General features: G+C 35.0%; 3 protein-coding genes across 3 annotated transcripts in view; 1 reads left to right on the top strand and 2 right to left on the bottom strand.

Moving 5' to 3' along the window:
- The window catches only part of LOC149905945 (C-type mannose receptor 2-like), a 73,940-nt gene that overhangs the window by 24,701 nt on the left and 26,400 nt on the right, over positions 1-22,839 (bottom strand). The window lies entirely within an intron of this gene.
- Positions 2,626-9,530, bottom strand: LOC149905949 (uncharacterized). Its single transcript, XM_090105262.1, has 7 exons — positions 9,476-9,530; positions 8,818-9,045; positions 7,403-8,532; positions 5,782-7,138; positions 4,166-4,360; positions 3,380-3,622; positions 2,626-2,914 (listed from the first exon to the last, which is right to left on the bottom strand). Exons 1-7 carry the CDS (start codon positions 9,528-9,530, stop codon positions 2,697-2,699), a joined length of 3,426 nt encoding a protein of 1,141 aa, XP_089961388.1. The 3' UTR covers positions 2,626-2,696.
- On the top strand, positions 14,483-19,431 carry LOC149905948 (uncharacterized). Its single transcript, XM_090105151.1, has one exon. The coding sequence runs from the start codon at positions 15,524-15,526 to the stop codon at positions 17,135-17,137; it is 1,614 nt and encodes a 537-aa protein (XP_089961277.1). The 5' UTR covers positions 14,483-15,523; the 3' UTR covers positions 17,138-19,431.

Raw genomic sequence — 22,839 nt, 5'->3', positions numbered from 1 at the left:
GTTTTTTAGTTTTTTTAAACTATTATTTATTTTCTACTTTTTAGTTTGGATTATTTATAATAGCTTGTTTTTGAAGTGAAAACTTCTTTAGCGGCGTTGGGTATAAAATCTTAAACTCGCGTCAGGACACGTGGCCTGATCGAAAAAGCGTAAGACGGATTTTTTTTTTTAGCCCTTATATTCCATGCGTAAGACGGATCCCATTCCAAAATATCAAACATGCTGAACGTTAATAATAATCAAGTTTTCACTTCTGCCGGCACTCCCGGAGTGCAACCCGTCTTTTTTTTAATTTTAAACTATTGCACGACTCATGATGCGAAGCATCAGAGAGTGCTTTACGATCGAAAAATTTTTTTCGCCTTATTTTGGCAACTGTTTTTAGTATTATAGGCTTGTTAGATAAAGGAATCAAGATATTTTGCATACTATTGTCGAGATAATTTAACGGAGATTAATTCTATACTTGCTAAAAATTAATTTAATGCAATAGAAACGAGAGACGGTGGCGGACTCTTCGTGGCTCGTGAAATCTAAGTTACATGCACGCATAAAAATTATTTGTTAGGACAACAAAAACAGGGATAACAAAAAAATATGCTGTGATAAAAAATGAATTTACTTACAATAACAAATCAACTAGTTTATTTAACAAGATGAACTAAGTTGCAATAACAAATGAGTTTTCACTGCTCTGAAGTTAATTTGTTGTTTTAACAAAATCGCTTTGTTATTGTAATAAATTTTTTTGTTGCAATAACAAAATAGTTTTCTTATCAATAAAATTTGTTACTTGAACAAGCTATTCCGTTGCTTTAACAAATCGATTTATTATTTTTTTTAAATAATTGAAAGATTCGGTTACAATAACGAAATAATTTTGTTGAGTGAACATATGATTTTTAATTTTTTAAACTATTATTTGTTTTGTAGAATTAAAATTCTCTTTAGTATACAAAAAATTGTCAATATTAAAGAAAACGGCTAAAGATAATTATTGGAAATAAAAATTAACATCGAGTCCTGCCTTATCGACTGTAGAGAAAAATTATAGAAAATTTTAATTATTTTCTTACCTTATCGACTATAGATGCAAATTATATAAATTAACAATAATCATATTTTGCAAATTGAAAAATGGAATAATTTTATCAAATTAGTGTATTATCATCGGTCCTCAGTAAATCTACAAAGTTTGAACGAAATCTGGCTGTTTAAAGTGGGTCAAAATCGCGCCCAAAGAAGTCGGTTACAAACAAACATACAAACATAAAAATGGAATAATTTTATCAAATTAGTGTATTGTCATCGGTCCTCAATAAATCTACAAAGTTTGAACGAAATCTGGCCGTTTAAAGTGGGTCAAAATCGCGCCCAAAGAAGTCGGTTACAAACAAACATACAAACATAAAAATGGAATAATTTTATCAAATTAGTGTATTGTCATCGGTCCTCAATAAATCTACAAAGTTTGAACGAAACTTGGCCGTTTAAAGTGGGTCAAAATCGCGCCCAAAGAAGTCGGTTACAAACGAACATACAAACATACAGGTGAAGCTAATAAAAAGCGTGTAAAAATAAACAATGTGTGCACATGACCATATATTATAAAAAATATGAGACTGAGACTAATAACTTTTTAGTAAGTGTGTAATCTCTTCAGATATACGTGTGTCCAAAAATGAATTATAACGGTGGGAGGTTGTGTCAGATCTCTTGAGAGTATTTCATAATACGGTCTAAATGGTGTCTAAGGAAGCTTTAAATAAAATAACAAATTTAATATAAATTTAAGACTGTTATAAGTATTTGATTCACTTAATGTTTACTTTGCACTGTATCGTTATCATAGCAAAGGTTATCATTGTAAGTTCTATATAGGTCTTTTATAAATAATGATATTGTATACGTTGTTGAATAAATATATTATACAAAGGATGGATTTATTTTTGACTAGTGTTTTATTAACCATAGCCTTTACTATTACTGTATTTCATGATTTGTATCAATATACATATAAATAAAGAAATTAACGCGATTTATTTTATTTGCGCAAGCAAGGAACCAATATTATTGTAAATATGAAAATATTTATTTTTAGTACCTACTTATATATTTTTAAATAATGACTTGCTTTTACTAAGTTGTATTATGTTGTTGTATGTACTCATTCAAGGAATCGACTTCTGGATTAGTTTTTTTATGTAATGTTACGTTTAACCAGTAGTATCCATAGTTCTTTGAAAACTTATATATAAGTTATCTTTATAATATGTCAGATGCAGCACCATTTAATAAAACAATTATAATAAATACCATAAACATGTGACAGATTTAGATTATTATCTATACTTGTTGATTGCTGAACTATTTGTTTGTACGTGCTAATCTACGGGTCCGTTATTAAAATGACGGACAGAAGATAGTATCAACACGCTACGTCCAATAGGAGCGGAGGTATGTGGGTAAAACCACGGGACACATATAGTATATAAAATGAGTAAACGTTTTGATATCAGTTATGTGATTACGCTTATAAATTTGGAAACATGTTGACTTGAAATTATAAATCATTTGATACTGAACTTCATAACAATATAACAATACACAAAATAACGGACAATGTAATGAACACAAAGCTTTTATTGAGTATTAGAATTTATAAATAAATAACCTATTCTATAGTAGTATAGACACTATAGTACACTATTTATAGTAGTATAATCTCCAAACCTCGGATTGATCGCAGATTCAAGGAAGGATATTTCATGCTCGCATATGAAGAAGCATTTTACATTACAGTTTATGTCATTTAGTTTGCCGTTAAAGAACATTGATCCACATTTCTCTCTCTCCCCGCCATCTGGCTGGCCATTTCCCCATCTGGTGTATCCCAGAGATTTGAATGGCATACCTGAAAAATCAATATAATTCTTAACTTCATGACTATTTAAAAACATGTTGTTACTGCTGTTGGTATATTATTACGGCCAATAACAAAGGTCTGAGTGGTTTTTCCAATCGCCATTTTTTTACACGATTTTCTTAGGAATTACAATTTACCGCGAACTAACAAATATAAATGAGAATAAAAAAATATGTGGAGTTTACTATTGTCTTGAGAATTTTATGTAAATAAATTAAGATAAAATATGCAGAATAAATTGTATATTAAACAAATTAAAGTTGATTAAAAAGAGAAGTGGTAATTTCTCTTCTCCGTGTTATACTTGCACCTATACAAGATTAATGATTAGACAATTTTCACGAATATTATCTACTAGGTACTTATAATAGCCATTGAAAATAATAATTAACTAATAGTATTTAATATTTAGTTTTATTTCTTTACTCTTTGAACACACTTAAAACTTTTTACCTTTTATTGATCGCCATTCATTTTTTTGAACAAAACCTAAATGTACGGCGCCCTTCAGAAAGTCGCCGCCTACGTCTTTATTAGCATTATTTGTTATGTTTGCTAAATGATCAGCTTCTTCTTGAGTATCTATGATGGCTAAATATGACTGTTCTGCGCTGCAAACGACATACGCCTCCGTCCAGTTCATAGGAGTCGAATGGAACTTATAGCATCTGCCCAGCTTTTCACTGTATTCATATTCTGGAAATCATTTTTATATCTATTTATTTATCATACATTACACTTTTACATATCTTTTGTATTTTAAATAATCTCGAATTTTTGTATGGAATAATTAATGAATGAAGAAAAAATATTTTAATTTTCAAACATATAAAAAAAAAATAATAACTAACGGACTTTACAGGTAATCAAAGAACTTACCTCCTTGTCGTTCTAATTGGTGAACATAGACTACATTTTATACATTGAAATTGAAGGGCATCGATTTTTATGAACTTACGTATCATGCAATAACAAACATACATTATTATTACTATGGTCTTTGGATACTGGAAAGTGGAAAAGTTAAAGATAGATCAGATAGGAAGATAAACTTTGGTATATCCAGATTTTTTCATGTGGGGTTTCCAGTCATTTTGGGCATTCCCCCGTTAATGAGTCGAGAAGGACACTAACAGGGAACTCATTTAATTAAGACTTGTATGAATTAACACGCAATTGACTCCTGAGTGTTCCCCAACGTTGAACGTTTTATAAGCCTCTTATATCTACTATACTCACTGGTATCAGGTATGTCGCAAACGTTGTTCCATTCAAGATACCCCAAAGTCTTCTTGCAAATATATGGGTAGGATCTACTGCACTGGTCGTCGTTGAGAGTGCCGTCTCTACGCAATATAACACAGCTTTCCTTACCACCGGCATTATTGGGTTCACCTGGACCCCATCTGTCATACACTTCGGCTATAGGAATACCTGTTGGGGAAAAGATTTTCAAGTACTTTCTTGTAATGGTCTAATTTTCTTACAAGTTCGTCGATCGAGACCGCCTTATTAAGGTCCTAATGTCTATTGGCTTTTATGACAGTAGGCCGTTAGAAATTAAAGTTTATTTACTGTTTTTAAACGCTTTACTGCGAGAAGCGAGCGATATACCTGCAGCAGTCTTCGTTTACTGCAACATTTTTTTATTAAGCTTTAGCGCAGCAGGTACCTATGGTGTTTCCTTGGTCCTCAAAATAGTTATATTATATATACTTTGTGACTTAGCTAAATCCGTAATGCAAGAAAAAAAATTATCCCGTAAATCCTTAACCGCCTTGTAGTGTTTCGATAAATAATCGTTTTTATAAATAACTAGCAGTCGGCCCCGGCTTCGCCCGTGGTACATATTTACGTTTTCTCTACATAAGAACCATCCTCGTACTTCAAGGAATATAATAAAAAAAGAATTATCGAAATCGGTCCACCCGTTCTCGAGTTATGCGCTTACCAACACATTTTGCGATTCATTTTTATATATAAACTAGCGGTCCGCCCCGGCTTCGCCCGTGGTACATATTTACGTTTTCTGTACATAAAAACCATCCTCGTACTTCAAGGAATATAATAAAAAAAGAATTATCGAAATCGGTTCAGCCGTTCTTAAGTTATGCGCTTACCAACACATTTTGGGATTCATTTTTATATTATAGATAACTAGCAATGCCCTGCGGTTTCACCCGCATAGATAGCGATATCGTGACAGTGAAAAGTCTACTATAGGTCGGACTATAGGTTTAATTTTTAATCACATGAAAATTTTAGTTTACCTAGTTTTCTTATTTTTTGATGAATTCCTTTCAGATTATTAGATACACAGCGTCATTTAATCAATAATGAATGCAGATTTTAATTTATATTCATAACACCATTTATGTAAAATGTTATATTAGTAAATTTAAAAATACTCTACAGGTTTTGAAAAATTATTGACATCAAGTAGTTTGGTTTCTTTAGTCGGTCCAGTTGATTTGAACCTGATCAGTATAAATTGTTAAAAAACAGAGATTCAATATTTTTGATAAAAATTCTTGTACCTATAACATTTGAAAAAGTTTTATTTGTAGAACTTCAGTGTCTCAGTACTTCCCTATATACAACATTTGTCGTAGTTTTGTTTTGTGGCAGCAAAATTACTTGATGTTCTGGAGTTCCGACTCGGGATAGGCCAACATACAATTGTCCATGAGTAAAACATTCTTTACGCAAGTCAATCCCTACTAAATTGAATGTTTGGCCCTGAGACTTATTAATGGTCAAGGCAAAGGAAGTTTTTACCGGAAATTGTATTCTTTTAAAAGGTATAGGTATATCCGTGGGTATCATTGGTATCCTTGGAATATAAGCTATCTCACCAGTTGCAGGCCCAGTTATAATAGTCGCTACAATTATGTTGTCTTTCAGTTCTTTTATGAGTAGTCTCGTCCCGTTACACATGTTTGGTGGGCTTAAATTTCTCAAAAGCATGATTGGCGTCCCAACTTTTAATGATAAATTGTGAGGCGGTAGTCCTGAAGGATTAAGTGAATTTAAAAATTCCTGTGGGTAATGAACGGCATCCTCTGTATTAGAAACTGTATCTATCGATTTGTAATGTTTAACCTGGCCGGGAACTTTTTGTGTGATGATGTTATTTATTTCATCGACCGTCTCATTCCGAGGAGACACTATTGCTCTAGAACACAGCCAATGAAAGTCTTTTTCAAGTAAATTTTCAATGTCAGGGTAAACAGCATCTATCAAATTTTCTAAACTATAAACTATTTGGCCCAGAGACTCATCTAAAAGAACTTCAAAAGTGTTTAAATTCGGAGACGAGAAAATGCCTTCACCAAGTTTAACAAATTTTGGAAAATTGCTTTGAGTGTTTCCACGGAGGTGAGCTCTCATGTTAGTCCGCAAATTCAAATGTTGAATCGATGCCCAAAGTAGAGACGATTTCAAGCAAGCTTTGATAATATCTGCCCGCGTGCCTCTGTTAATTACTGGAAGGGTCTGTCTGAAGTCTCCGGCAAACACAAAAGTAATACCACCCATAACAGCAGCAGAGTTTCGTAGGTCTTTTAAAGATCGGTCCACAGCCTCCACATGAGCTCTGTGGCTCATAGTGCATTCGTCCCAAATTATTAATGACGCATCTTGTAATAGTTTGCCAAGAGGTCCATTCTTGCGGATAGAACATGTTGATTGTTGTTCCAAAGAGACGGACAGTGGGAGTTTAAATGTGGAATGTGCAGTCTTACCTTCACACAAAAGAGTGGCAGCAATCCCTGACGAAGCTACTGCTATTGCTATTTTGCCTGTCTGTCTTATCTTAGCAAGAATCAAATTAGCAAGAAATGTTTTGCCTGTACCTCCTGGAGCGTCTAAAAAAAATAAATTCCCCCGATTGTTGTCTACGCTGTCTATTATTGTGTCAAAAGCATGTTTTTGATCAGGAACTAATTTTAAGACATTGTCATTGATAAATGCTGTTAATTCATTTGTATTATAACGTGTTAACGTAATGTCTGTATTATGGTGGGAACGAACTGAGGGAGGTAATCCAACATCACTCAAACTTTTATCATTTAATTGCAACAGTTTGTTTTCTATTTCTATTAAACCTTTATTATAAATATCTTCACTGAAAGGTAAAGTAAAATCTTGGTTTTCCTGCCTGACTCTATGTCTAATATCTTCGCATAAATGATTTTTAAAACTATCCCACAACTGCAATGGTTCCGATGGGTGACAAAACAAAAGAATGATTACAAACAGCTCTCTCAGATTTTTAGGACTATCAGAAAACGAAGCTTCCCTTAGGGCATAGTTCTAGTGGTCATCATTTTCAAGTAAACCTAAATCGCGGCAAACTGCTTGAAACGTCTCCTTGACAATACCATTTATAGTTTTGAGATATTCGAAGGAGGTCGGACCGCGTACGTGATGTAGCAGAATTCGGAGATAAAAACATTCTGATTGAGAGGGATGTACCCCGTAAACTCTACCTAAAGCGGCATCTTTTTTTATCCCCGGATGGCCAACTACATCTTCACCACGCCTCCTTCTTGTAAATTTATTATTAGCCCAAGTATAGTATTGAGGGACTTCGTGGTAAAGTAGGGTTTTAGCGAATTCATCTTCAAGACACAGATCAAAAAACGCCAGCAAAGTCGTTTTACGTGGGTTTTGAGCTACTTGTTGAGCTTTCCCTGGTGTAAAGTAGACCCTCTGACCATTGTCTCGATGAACAACTAAATGCACGACAGTAGGGTACCGGTCGTGAATTGGAAATTCTAAAAGTCTCCATACAGCTTCAGATGTACTAATATAGCGGCCATTTAAATAGTTTTGTACTTCATTGTTTGGATTTCTAACGCTGAACGTAGCTTGATCTGATCCTTTATTAATATATTTGCAAATATATTTTATAGCTTGGACCGAATGGCAATATTCAACATTGATATGAGCGTTGAAACTTTTACATAACAGTGGGGAATAAGGGACAATCCACCTATTATCTATGGTGACCCTACTTCCCCTAATGTTCAATGTAGCGCTCCGACCTCCATTTTCCGTGTCACGGCGACGATATACTGGATAACCATCTTCTCCCGTCTGGGTATCCATAACGAAACGTCGTGGGTATTTTTTAGTGCAGATACCGTTCCTCATACATGGAGCCGTTAAGTTCTGCTCTCCGCACGGTCCATGCACCATATTTTTCGTTACAATATCGAACAATCCGGGATCAATTTGTGGGTCAGGTACCTCGGCAACTATAATATTATCAATTTCGTCTGGCTGTATTTTTCTTTCCAGCCAGAACAACAAATGGCAATGTGGTAGGCCGCGCTTTTGCCACTCTACACTTGCCATATGGCATCTTACTTTACCGAATATTTCGGTTTTGGTGAAAAGTTTGATGAATTTTTTCATCTTTAAATGAAACACTCTCGCTATAATATCATGTCGGTCGAAGGACCGTTGACCTGGTAACAGCAACGCTTTAATTTCATCCCATTCCGGGTTGCAAGTAAATGTGACGAATAAGTCAGGTCTCCCGTAATTTCTGACGCAGGTCATAGCGTCCTGTGTTTTTTCATGTAAATAACGGGGAGAACCTGTAAAAGATGACGGTAATATTATATGTTTACCAATATTTGATGGGTCAACATTCGCGTCTTGGTTTAAAGCATCTCTAAGATGGATGTAATCGTCAGCTCTGAGTTGTTGTTGATTCCGAGAAATAAAATTTAATCTTTTGGAAATCATTTTGGCCATCATATCCACACAGTATTGGCTAAATAAATCTCTATAATAATGTAATATATTTAAAGAATTTTCTCTTAACATCAATCTATATGCGTAAAATTGCATACATGTAACATTTTTGTTCCGCGCTGTACCTTGTTGTGGGATGGTTAGATAATAACCATCTTCTCCTCTTATAAACATTATAGGATATTGTAGGGGGTCATATGAGCGGTGTAATTCTGAAACTCTTCTTAACTGTCCATCTTTACTGTGCAAAACTATATCTCGGGGGCCCTTTTCTTCATCGACCAAAAGAACGGCTACCTCGTTTACATTAGGAGCATTAAATCTACCTCTGTGTGCTGTCTGTGGTGTGCGATCTGAATGAATAATGAGTTTTAAATTTTCCGATGAGTTGAGTTCTAAGTTTTGTTTAAAACTTTGTATGTATATATTGTGACTATTCAACATGATCTGCAATTCGTTTATCAAATCTGGTTTTAGCGTGGGGGCAATGTTCGATCGCAGAGATAATTGGTCGGCATCAGAAATATGGGCTTTGGCCAGATGGCGGTAAAAGACTACCTATCAGATGATACACTTGTCCTTCAACCTTAAAGGTGGGCATAAAACTACCCTCGCGAATTTCTTTTGCCCCAAACGAAGTCATTTGAAAGAGGCTATTGTATCTACGTACGTTATTCAAAAAATGCGCCGACAATGTATGATTATTTGTTAAAAGGCTTTTTATTGGTTCTGGTGGTTCTTCAATATCAGGAAGAATAACTTTACCAGACGCGCAACACATACCATTTGCTTCATCGGACCATTTTCTTGCAAAACATTTAGGACATATCTTATTCATTGCTCCTATTTGAACAGAGTTCTGGTTAGCATAATCGATTTGGGGATCATAATAATAATAATAATGACGTAGGGATGTGACGACCCCATCGCCCACGGTTGGAATATCTATTGTTTACGTGACAATAGATATTTCACCCGTGCAGTCAGTCAACCCGCAGGACACCTTGTGGCGGGGTGTCGGGGAGTAGCGACCCCGCGGGAACCGAGCGCTCCCGGGGGAGGCCCCTGTCTTCATCTCCGGCTTGCCTTCACCGGCCGGTCGGAGTGAAGCCTGACGAGGACAGGACCCCCACCTCTGGCTTGCCTTAACCGGCCGGCCAGAGTGGAGTCGCGAGAGCTTTTAGCTCGAAGGGTGGATGCGAATCGTAAGTGGCGAGTGGGCACGTGATGCTGGACCCTCAGGGAGCGCGTGATCGTAGTTTAAAGTCCAGGGACGCCTCTCCACCCTTAGCTGCTCACAATATGTTGCCCCCTTGTCGCACTATTGCAGCGACTTATTTCGGGGGCCCATACAGTGAGAGGGCGAGTCACCACCTGCCAACAAATTTTTACTTCCCTTAAGTAGAAAGGCAGGTGCCATAGTTTCCATAGTCCCCAATTCCAGTCCATGTAGCATCCCATTCCATAGCCCGGTTTATTTTGCTTCCATTTCTCACAATAGTCCTACATCGGCCGCGGACTGCCCAGGACTGTATCTCTATAGTGCAGTCATGGACAGGCTGCGGCTGGTGTCCCACAACACAGTAAAATTCTCGAAAGGGCCTCTGCGTGTTGGATCCGTGTCCCCACGTAAGCCTTCCAAAGGTCCGGGTACCGTCCTTCTGGTGGTACCCGAGTATTATGGAACAAAAATAATAATAATAATAAATTCTTTATTGCACACCAAATAAAATAACAGAAAGAAAACAGCACATAGAGACAATGTACAAAAGGCGGTCTTATCACTTACAAGTGATTTCTACCAGACAACCTGTGATATTGGAAAATGCTGGAAGAATACATTTATGGAGGTGTGAGCAAAAGAGCACTTAATATTTAAGAAAAATAACTAAATAAATAAATAAAATAAAATACACATATATATATTATATATAGTACACCAATATATATACCTACATATTATGTAATAATAATACATACAATGTTAAATAGTATACATAAAATTTAAAATATAATAGATAAATTTATAACGAAAAATAATATTTTTTTACCAAACTATCGAACGTAGATATGGTTTGTGCATGTTTGATTGAATCTGGCAACGAATTCCAAAGATTAATAGCGTACATAGTAAAAGAGTGATGGTAAAAGTTAGAGTGGTGAGATGGAATTAGAAGAGAAAGGGAGTAAGGAGATCTCAATACCAAGCTGTTGGAGTGACGAAATATAAATCTTTCCTTAAGATAGTTCGGTGTTCTAGCGTCAAACAATATGCCGTAAAGAAGATGAAGCATGCGTGCATGGATCATAATTAAATGCCGATCTGTTACTGTGTGCCAAAACTCTGTAACGCGTCGTTGTTCTTACGGACCGTTGCCTTTGTCTCTGTTCCATAAGCCGTTGTGAGCGTTCAGCGCTAGATTCGCGAGCCCGTGTATGTGAAACCCTAGCGCTATTTTCAGCAAGACGCTGTGAACGTTCAGCGCTAGAATCGCGAGCCCGTGTATGTGAAATCCTAGCTCTATTTTCAGCAAGACGCTGCGAACGTTCAGCGCTAGATTCGCGAGCTCGTGACTGTGAAACCCTATCTCTATTTTCAGCAAGACGCTGCGAACGTTCAGCGCTAGATTCGCAAGCCCGTGTCTGTGAAACCATAGCTCTATTTTCAGCAAGACGCTGAGAACGTTCAGCGCTAGATTCGCGAGCCCGTGTCTGTGAAACCCTAGCTCTATTTTCAGAAAGACGCTGCGAACGATCAGCGCTAGATTCGCGAGCCCGTGTCTGTGAAACCCTAGCTCTATTTTCAGAAAGACGCTGCGAACGATCAACGCTAGATTCGCGAGCACGCGATTGCAACGCGTACTCTCTCATACTCGTAAGTCGAGCTGAATTTTCAGAAGAAGACTCTCCAATACGACGTATTTTAGCTATTCTCGCTTGAGAACTACGTGCAGATAGTTGTGAATTTCTTTTTCGTGGCATTATTATTTTGGAAAAGATGTATTATTTGTCAAAGTTAATAACGTACCTAGTTAATAAATACCTAATGGATAAATTTGATAAAATACTGTAATATACTAAATAAATACCTAAGAATGTTATCGAAATAACTATCTTTCTATGAAAAATAAATAATGTTAATAATAGTAAAAGTTAGTGAAACCAGAAAATGTGTTGTGAAGAAACAATAAGATGAATAAAATAATTTGTAAGTAGTTCTGAAAAGAACTTTTTAACGCTTTGAAATTGATAAATACTGTAATATACTAAATAAATACCTAAGAATGTTATCGAAATAACTATCTTTCTATGAAAAATAAATAATGTTAATAATAGTAAAAGTTAGTGAAACCGGAAAATGTGTTGTGAAGAAACAATAAGATGAATAAAATAATTTGTAAGTAGTTCTGAAAAGAACTTTTTAACGCTTTGAAAACTCAAAATATTCGATTTCGGTTGCGTCCACTGCGTAGGGAGCCGACCGCACGAGTGAGCCGCGCGGCTACCTATCTCGCAGAACTCAATATCCCTTCCCTCCTCACCTTCACCCCGTCCCGAACTACGCCTGCTCATTGTATTAAACAATAAACAGTAAACCTACTATTTTCTGTAGATTGACACTTTTAAAAATTCGTTATATCTTTTGAATGGAATATCCAATTTTTTTAATTTAAAAAGTATTTTGCTGGTATTGAAACAGTCTACAATAAAACATCATTTAATGGGATGAGGATTAATATATGTGTATGGATAACATGGTTTGATTACTGTCGGCACTTCTATTTACTTTGAAAACGTAAAAAAGTTGTTGTAGTAACATAACTACTGAAGATGGACATATGGTATCGCGGACTTTCTTGTAGATATTGATCCATTCTATAATACCGTAGAACATTTTTTTGTTCTATCTTCAATAGATTCCGCAGCGCACGCGATGACAGAAGTTTTATTGAGGATTTTTTTACACCTTGGGTTACATTATTGCATTTTTGGTAAGGATCTCTAATTTTTTTGAAAATGCAATATAGCCTATGTTGCTCAGTAAAGATGCAGCTTTCTAATGGTGAAAGAATTTTTGAAATCGGTCCAGTAGTTTATGCGTGAAAACCATACATACATACATACATACTTACAAACTTTTCCTCTTTATAATATTAAGTATAGATAAAATCCTAAATTTAAACTTAATCCCTTGACCTTTCTAGTCTGCTTGATAAGTTGAAAATGGCGTAAAATAGAGATAAGTCTCTTAAAAATACGTGCGATAGCTCATTTGATTCGGAATGACGTCTAGAAAAATGTATCGGAAATGTGTATTAGCACACAAAAAATTGCAAAAGTTATAAACAAATTAAGTTGCAAAAAAAAGGTAATTCGTTTATTGTTAATAACTCCGAAATTATTAACATTTCAGAAATTTTGAAACAAAACAAAACTTGAACAAAAAACTACAAAACACTAGAAATTTCTAGTTTTTTGTTAACTTGAATAAATTATTATAAACAAAGTATTAAAATTTTTTAAACTTTTATAGCGCGATCTTGTTAAGTATATTTATATGAAGGGCTCCACGAAGTGAAAAATTTTACTGACAATTATTTAAACATTTTTTTTAATGTGCAATAAGGACGGAAGTTCGAAAAAATTTCGTTAGTTAACATTTGTCTAATTTGTTGAAAAATTAACTATAAGTAAAGTTTCCAACGGGTGCAAATTCTTTGAAGTGTTCGGAATACACCATAATTTTTTTAAATTTTTAAATTAATATTTATTACCTTAAAAAAAATAATTAGTGTGACGTGCTCGGTTTTGAAGCTGCGCGCGCTAACTAAAAATGCCGCGCGGAGGCCTATTTTCAGCGTTAAATTAAAATTATAAATAATGGAGATAGAATTCCGGGAGTCGGGAGATTTTCATTGGAAATTTCCTCCACTTTTAAGAATATTTTTTCAAAATTTCTGAAATGTTAATAATTTCGGAGTTATTAACAATAAACGAAATACCTTTTTTTTTGCAACTTAATTTGTTTATAACTTTTGCAATTTTTTGTGTGCTAATCAGAAGCGTAGCGTGCCTTGGCGGGGCCCCGTATAAAAATTTGTTTGGGGGCCCTTAGGAAGGGTAAAGATTTCTCACAAAAGCGCACGTTGGGGGCCCCCTCAACGCGGGGGCCCCGTATAATTGATACGGCAGATACGGCGGTAGCTACGCCCCTGGTGCTAATACACATTTCCGATACATTTTTCTAGACGTCATTCCGAATCAAATGAGCTATCGCACGTATTTTTAAGAGACTTATCTCTATTTTACGCCATTTTCAACTTATCAAGTAGACTATTCAAACGAGTTGCTACCTATTTAAATATTTACACCAGCCGCTGCTGAAACTCGCTCGCTTCGCTCCCTCGGCTCGTGCGGTAGTTCAAAAATCAAAAGTTAACCTAAGATGCTCGTCGCTTCGCTCCTCGCTACCTATTTAAATATTTACACCGGCCGCTGCTGTAACTCGCTCGCTTCGCTCGCTCGGCTCGTACGGTAGTTCAAAAGTTAACCTAAGATGCTCGTCGCTTCGCTCCTCGCTACCTATTTGAATATTTACGCCGGCCACTGCCGCGACTCGCTCGCTTCGCTCGCTCAGCTCGTGCGGTAGTTCAAAAGACCAAGGGAGACGCCAAAAAATTCGAGTTATATAGAGTTTTCAACTTAGATTAAGGACAACAACAACTAAGGATTTCGACTTAGGTGGATTTTGATTGGACATAAAGAGTTTGAGGTTTATTCTTATATAAATATTGAATTCACAAAATCATAATTGAACACCAATCAAGCAAACACGTGTTAACGTGAGTCATAGATTTATTATCGTATACTCCTAAAATGTTTTCTAAGAAACAATACTGTACTTACATTGTCGGCAAGTTCTTAAAGGCGGTAACTTATTTTTGTTCGAACAATAGAGGTAATAAATATAAATTCCTAATGTCGAAATCTTGAAACAGTCAGAAATTAATGACGCACATAGTATATACATATTATGACAGAGGTTAAGCTTAAATAACTTGAAAAATAAATAACATGATCTCGCCCACGTGTTGGTGTTTTAAAAAATTCAATCAAAAACTGAGGTTAACTTTAAATACAATTTTAGAAAAATAAATACCACAATCAACATTCAAGTATTAGAAAAAATTGATACCATAATTCCACCCACGTGTTAGTGTATTGAAAAATACAATCAAAAAGTGAGGTTAATCATAAATAACTTAGAAAAATAAATACCATTATTACACCTAAGTATTAGAAAAATAGATGGGTATTTCGCAAAAAATGTGTAAATTTGACACAATTGTTTGACTTTTGGATTTCTGCTCTATAAGCTGTTGGAATAGTTAGAGGACCGTATCATGGTCTATAATTTAGGAAAGGGAAGGTATGTTGCTAAGAAAGATTTTTGAAATCTAATATGCAGAAAAAATAGTTGATCAGGGGAATGAGAAAAGGGTATCAGGTTAATTAGATTCATCCAAGTTTTTGAGATTACAGAGCCAGGTTAGGTAGGTTTTTGCAGGTGTATTAGAAAAACCCGGTATAATACTTTATAAATTTATTAAATTGTAACAAAAATTATTCATTCTTACGTTTAATCAATTAAAATGCTTATCAGATGCATTAGAAAAACACATTAAACTTCCTCTAAAGGCTAAAAGAGCAATAGGATCACTACGCGTTATTTTTAGAAATAAATCAAAAAAGGTTAATTTAATAAAAAAAAATAAAGAAGAAGTAAAAAAATTCCTGGAAGATGATGAAAATAGCTGTGTTGCAGCTGGAATGAAAGAATATGTTAAAAGGGCAGGTATTAAATTTCAAAAACGGTATCTAAATGATTCTCTTTATAACCTACATAAAAAGTTTATACAGTATAATGACACTAGAATTAGTTATGCAACCTTTTGTCAATTTCGTCCTTTCTGGATATTTCCCGCCTGCAAAAAACCTTCTGAAACATGTCTGTGCATTCTCCATGAAAATTTTTTTTTATTAATTGTAACAGCTTTACATAGGAGCAAGATAATCAAAGCAAGTGACGACACTGGAATTCTGAGGGAAATTTGCTGTGACATTTACGACGTTAATTGTTTATTTCGAAAATGTCATAAGTGTAAAAACCTAAATATTTGCTACATGGAGTTTGATAATTCAATTGAATTTTTCTATTGGGCTTGGAAATCGAAAATAGAAAGAACTGCCACACAAAAAGTATACAAAATTATCAAAAAAGAAAAAATAAAAACTACACCGAAAGAAGCAATAGCTACTTTTGAAAACATGTTAATTAAATATTTAAATCACTGTGGTAAAATCAGAGCACAACGTAACGCTATAACAAGTTTGAAGGAAAATTTAAGCCCGTCTGAAGCAATAATCCATGTAGATTTTTCCGAGAATTACAAATGTCAATTTTCCAGAGAAATCCAGGCTGTACATTTTGGTGGTAGCAAACAACAGATTTCTTTACACACAAGCGTCTTATATTATTTTGATGTTAACCAAGTGAAGGTAACAAAGTGTTACGCCACAGCAAGTACCAACACAAGACATGATGCAGCAGCAGTATGGGCCCATTTAATGCCGCTTCTGGAATTTATTCAGAAACATGCGCCCAGTACGACCACTCTACATGTTATTTCTGATTCAGCTGGGAGCCAGTACAGGAACCTAAAAATGTATTTTATCATTACTGCTTTACATTGGAGTTTTACAAATATAGAACATATTACTTGGAATTTCACTGAGGCAGGGCACGGTAAAGGTGCCCCTGATGGGGTCGGAGCTGTATTAAAGCGATCTGCGAATAATTTAGTAAAATGCGGAAAGGATATACCGGATTTAACTACATTCGTCGAATTGTTAAAAGAACATCTGAATAATGTTATTATAGACACAGTTTCAGAGTATGCAATTGTCGAGAAGGATTTGTTGCTGCCCAAAAATTTGCAACATTTCAAAGGTACGCAAAAAGTCCATCAAATTGTATGGAATTTAAATAAAAAAGCAATGGTTGCACTAAGAATCCTAAGTTGTACGGAAAGTTCTTGTCGCATATTGGCGAATCGGTGTCCTCATGGCAATCATTTAAGCTTCCACGAACCTCTGCTGAAAGCATTGCCGAGGGTGAGGATCCTTTCCGACGTTTTAATTCGAAGTGCTTATCAAGAAAGCATTTCGAATTCAACATTTGTGGCTTCGCCAATAAGATCACCAGCATTTTCCGCGTTATCCGAGTTAGAATTGCCTTCTGAACTGCAAAGGAGTTCTTTAGATAATATTTTAGCAAAAGGTTACGATGATAAGGAGAATATCGCCGACAATGTAATAGAGCAGAGTGACAGTAGTGACAGCTTTGAGATATTTCCCAGAATGAAAAAGAAACATGAATTTTAACCTTTTTAGTTTTTAACATTCATCCATATTATACGTGTGGTGTGCACAGACGAAGTCCCAGCCAACTTATTTTTTTATTTTTTTTTTTATTAGGTATTTGAGTTATTTGTATTATCGTGTTTGTTTCTGTTATTGGAATTGTATTTTTTTTTTATTTCAAGGCATACTGCGATTGAGATATCATGCATGTTTAACATTAAATATTATGAATATTTTCTTGTGATGATAAAATAAGATTCTAGAATAAGTTGTTAAGTTACTAGATATCATTCCTGTTCGTTATTAAATTTATTGTGATGTTAAGTTTTATGGTATTTTGTTTTGTTTTAACAGGTTTTCTTTTAATTAAGCAAACAGCTTAATTGATTAAACGTAAGAATGAATAATTTTTGTTACAATTTAATAAATTTATAAAGCATTATACCGGGTTTTTCTAATACACCTGCAAAAACCTACCTAACCTGGCTCTGTAATCTCAAAAACTTGGATGAATCTAATTAACCTGATACCCTTTTCTCATTCCCCTGATCAACTATTTTTTCTGCATATTAGATTTCAAAAATCTTTCTTAGCAACATACCTTCCCTTTCCTAAATTATAGACCATGATACGGTCCTCTAACTATTCCAACAGCTTATAGAGCAGAAATCCAAAAGTCAAACAATTGTGTCAAATTTACACATTTTTTGCGAAATACCCATCTATTTTTCTAATACTTAGGTGTAATAATGGTATTTATTTTTCTAAGTTATTTATGATTAACCTCACTTTTTGATTGTATTTTTCAATACACTAACACGTGGGTGGAATTATGGTATCAATTTTTTCTAATACTTGAATGTTGATTGTGGTATTTATTTTTCTAAAATTGTATTTAAAGTTAACCTCAGTTTTTGATTGAATTTTTTAAAACACCAACACGTGGGCGAGATCATGTTATTTATTTTTCAAGTTATTTAAGCTTAACCTCTGTCATAATATGTATATACTATGTGCGTCATTAATTTCTGACTGTTTCAAGATTTCGACATTAGGAATTTATATTTATTACCTCTATTGTTCGAACAAAAATAAGTTACCGCCTTTAAGAACTTGCCGACAATGTAAGTACAGTATTGTTTCTTAGAAAACATTTTAGGAGTATACGATAATAAATCTATGACTCACGTTAACACGTGTTTGCTTGATTGGTGTTCAATTATGATTTTGTGAATTCAATATTTATATAAGAATAAACCTCAAACTCTTTATGTCCAATCAAAATCCGCCTAAGTCGAAATCCTTAGTTGTTGTTGTCCTTAATCTAAGTTGAAAACTCTATATAACTCGAATTTTTTGGCGTCTCCCTTGGTCTTTTGAACTACCGCACGAGCTGAGCGAGCGAAGCGAGCGAGTCGCGGCAGTGGCCGGCGTAAATATTCAAATAGGTAGCGAGGAGCGAAGCGACGAGCATCTTAGGTTAACTTTTGAACTACCGTACGAGCCGAGCGAGCGAAGCGAGCGAGTTGCAGCAGCGGCCGGTGTAAATATTTAAATAGGTAGCGAGGAGCGAAGCGACGAGCATCTTAGGTTAACTTTTGATTTTTGAACTACCGCACGAGCCGAGCGAGCGAAGCGAGCGAGTTTCAGCAGCGGCTGGTGTAAATATTTAAATAGGTAGCGAGGAGCGAAGCGACGAGCGTGTTAGACTTACATTTCTGTAATATTGTATACAAGCTGTGCCGCGCGGTTTCACCCGCGTGGCTATGCTCCTGTTGGTCTTAGCGTAATAATATATAGCCTATATTACTCGTGGATAATGTAGCTTTCGAATGGTGAAAGAATTTTTAAAATCGGTCCAGTAGTTTATGAGCCTATTCATTACAATCAATCAAACAAACAAACAAAGTTTTCCTCTTTATAATATTAGTGTAGATAGTAAATTATTTTTTGAAAAATAAGGTCATAAAGAAGTTTCACTTCTTACGTGTGTACTCTAGTACACGCACACATTTTTTTTTTTCAATTTAAAATTCACAAGAATCCTTAAATACATAATTCTTGATTGCTTTGCAACTCGTTTGAATATAGTCTACTTGATAAGTTGAAAATGGCGTAAAATAGAGATAAGTCTCTTAAAAATACGTGCGATAGCTCATTTGATTCGGAATGACGTCTAGAAAAAGCACTGCTTCGGCTTCATCATCATCATCAGGATAAAATAGTGTAGCTCCCTCCATTTCGCATTTTTCTTTCGCTTGGTCCCAATTTTTGTAAATCGTATGAATTTTATAAAAACTGCCCGTCGACTCTATATAATGATAGTCCTTACGAAAGAACTTCATTCGAGGTTGCCCAGCTAAAAATTTAACCAGAATATACTATACATATATTTTATCACAACATTTTCATCAAATATCATCTCATCGTTCCGTGTAATCGTAAACACCATTTGTTATTTTTTTTTCTGTACAATACTGGTTTTATTTAATAATTCCAAGTTCATCAACACGTATCGCAGATAAAATTTAAGCGTCATAAGAACACTCGTATAGGAATATATGATTTCATTTACTACAACATACTTACAAGAGAACATAATGTGGACACATAACAACACAAAGCAACACTTAATATGCAACATTTTATTGAATCACAGCACGTCTATCTCAATTCTCAGCGAAACCATCACATACGAATGACGAATGAGACTCTGATATAATTTATTGAGTACTGAGAGTCTCAGTACTCAATAAATTATATCAGTCTGAGACAGTATAGACTTGTTGTAGAGACATACGAAGCATTATAGTAGGGGAGCCCAAGAGGGGATTTTGGGATTTACTCGAGCGCGTCAGATTACTATAAGGGACGGTACCTTAGCTATTCATTAGTACCTCTAGTCAATATGAGCAGTTATTGTTGGTGGGTGCGCTCAGGGGCCCCGCTGGAAAATTTGAATAATCCATAATTCCCTAAGGTTGAGCTCGAATCGTCAGATTAGCGAAATGGGGACTTCTTATATTGTAATTAACCCCCCCATATATTAATCTGACGCGCTCGAATAATATTACTTTAATTTTTTACCCTTTCTTCATAGCGATTAAATCGCCACTTAAATCGTCAGATTAACGTATTCTTTATTTCAGTGACGTCCTGGAGCATGCAAAATATCAATATCTAACGCGCTTGAGTATTACCAAGCCAATTTTTTTCTTTTTTAAATTAAAAAAAATCAAAAAACCCTTCCCCACCGCTAAAAGTGAAAACATTATAGGACCTTTTTTTCTCGCTATGGTCTAATCTACCAATTCTAATAGGTTCCCGTGACGCTCGAGTAAATTCACATTTAGCATCATGGGCTCCCCTACTATTAGGTATCTATCGCTACACTAGGATGACGAACAGGAAAATTGAAGATGCTCGTTGATCAGGCTTTATAAATTATAATAAATCTTTAAGATTAAGTTTTCTTGACGTAATATAAAATTTAGTAATTCATTAATACGCTCAAGAACTTTTTAGCTTGTGCCAGGTCATTGATATTCAATGGCCACTCGTTTTGTATGATTTCCTTACAACACTTGTGGTATTGTCATTTTTATATTTAAACTTATCGTTTTAAATAATATGGTATCGATTACTGGACACTACTGTAATATTATGTCATATAACATAGCAATTGCTGTTAAATGTATTTTAAGGATTAACTATTATCTATAATTTCATTATTTGTGAATTCGATAAATTACTGTAGAGCGTATTTTGTAGATACCTATCTACTTTTAGGGTAAAAAAATGTTGCGATGCGTTCAGAGAATAATTTATTTATTTTTATTTATGACACTTTATTGTACATATAACAGGAATTTAAAATAAGAAAAAACATAAAATTGGAAAGTGTACAATAGGCGGCCTTATTGCTTAAAAGCAATCTCTTCCAGGCAACCATAAAAATAAAGGACATGTAAGACATTGGTAAAAAGCGAGGGCGCATCAAAAAGATTTAAAAAAAAAAAAAGAATAGATTATTAGATAACACAAATAATTCATTACTAATTAAAGAATAGACATAGATAATTCAGTATATATGTATTAATCAAGTTATATTTATATTATACATACAAATTAAATAAAAATAATAAGTTAAATACAAATTAATAAATATATTTAAATATATATGCATATAAATACATATTATACATAGTATATATAAAATATAAATACATATTTATAAGATAAAAAGGAAACTAAATACTGGAGAAAAAGTGCTCTTTTACAAGTGACTTGAAATGATGTGGTGTTTTGGCGCGTCTGATAGTCTCAGGAAGAGCATTCCACAGTCGAATCGCTAGGACGGTAAAGGAGGAGTTAAAAAAATTGGTATGGTGAATAGGGGTGGATAGGAGAAGGAGATCAGAGGAACGAAGGGAAAGGGAACTATTGGAGTTTAAATAATGAAACTGATTTTTGAGATAGACAGGAGTTTTGGGGTTAAACAGGACAGAGTACAGGAGTTGAAGGATGTGAGTATTCCGGCGAAGGCGAATAGGTAGCCAGTGTAATCTTTTGCGAAAATCAGAAACATGATCGAACTTGCGCAAGCCGAAAATGAATCTGATGCAAAAGTTTTGCAGCCTCTCGAGAGCATCAAGTTGATATTCGTGAAGATCGGGGTAAGAGGAGTCGGCATAATCTAGGAGAGGAAGCAAAAGGGATTGAGTCAACGCAATTTTGGTAGAAATCGGCAGGAAGTTGCGTAAACGACGGAGAGAAGAAGCAGAAGCAAACACTTTTTTCTGCACTTCCTTGATTTGATCACACCAAGATAAACTTTCGTCCAAGTGCAAGCCAAGACTTTTCACCTTCTTACAGAAAGGAATCACTGTACCGTCTACCGCAATACTAGGTAGGGTTTCCCAGTTTATACGACCTATAAGCTGTTTACTGCCTAAGATAATAACCTTGGTTTTGTCAGGATTAATTCTTAAACCATGGTCTTTACTCCATTTAACGATGGTGGCTAGCTCAGTATTTATACGAAAAATCTCATTCGGTAGTTCTGATAATGAGGCGTGCGAATATAATTGGAAATCGTCTGCATACATATGATAAGGAGAATTAATATTACTGGATATAGAGTTAATAAAAATTGAAAATAAGAGAGGAGACAACACACCACCTTGCGGGACGCCAGCAGATACGTTGCACCAGGAAGAAGACAAGTCTTCAACCATGACACGCTGCCGTCGTCCAGACAAGTAACTTCGAAACCAGTCAATAACCGTTGGAGATATGTTGAGAGAGCGTAGCATTGCTAACAAAACATCATGATCGACGGTGTTAAAAGCGTTACTGAAGTCAAGTAGAGAAAGTAACGTTAGCTGCTTGTTGTCAAACCCCCGGCGAATGTCATCTGTGATCTTAACTAGAGCAGTAGTTGTGCTGTGACCTGGTCGGAAACCAGATTGAAAAGGATTAAGGAGATTGTGAGTATTGAGGAAGCGACTTAGTTGCTCTTGTACTAAGCGTTCTAAGACTTTGGCCAGGAAAGGTAAAATAGCAATTGGACGGAAGTCTGAAGGACTAGATGGTTTGGGATTCTTGGGAAGAGGAAAAATGTGAGCATTTTTCCAGTCTTCAGGAAATTGACCAGAGGAAATGGAAAAATTTAAAATGTGAGTGATGATAGGTTTAATGATAGGAAGGAAAGAATAACTTAT

The sequence above is a fragment of the Colias eurytheme genome, chromosome 9 (genome assembly GCF_061535395.1).
Source record: "Colias eurytheme isolate Ceu_HAF_F1 chromosome 9, ilColEury1 Martin Lab GWU primary, whole genome shotgun sequence".
Taxonomy (NCBI): Eukaryota; Metazoa; Arthropoda; class Insecta; order Lepidoptera; family Pieridae; genus Colias; species Colias eurytheme.
This window is presented reverse-complemented; position numbering and strand designations above follow the sequence as displayed.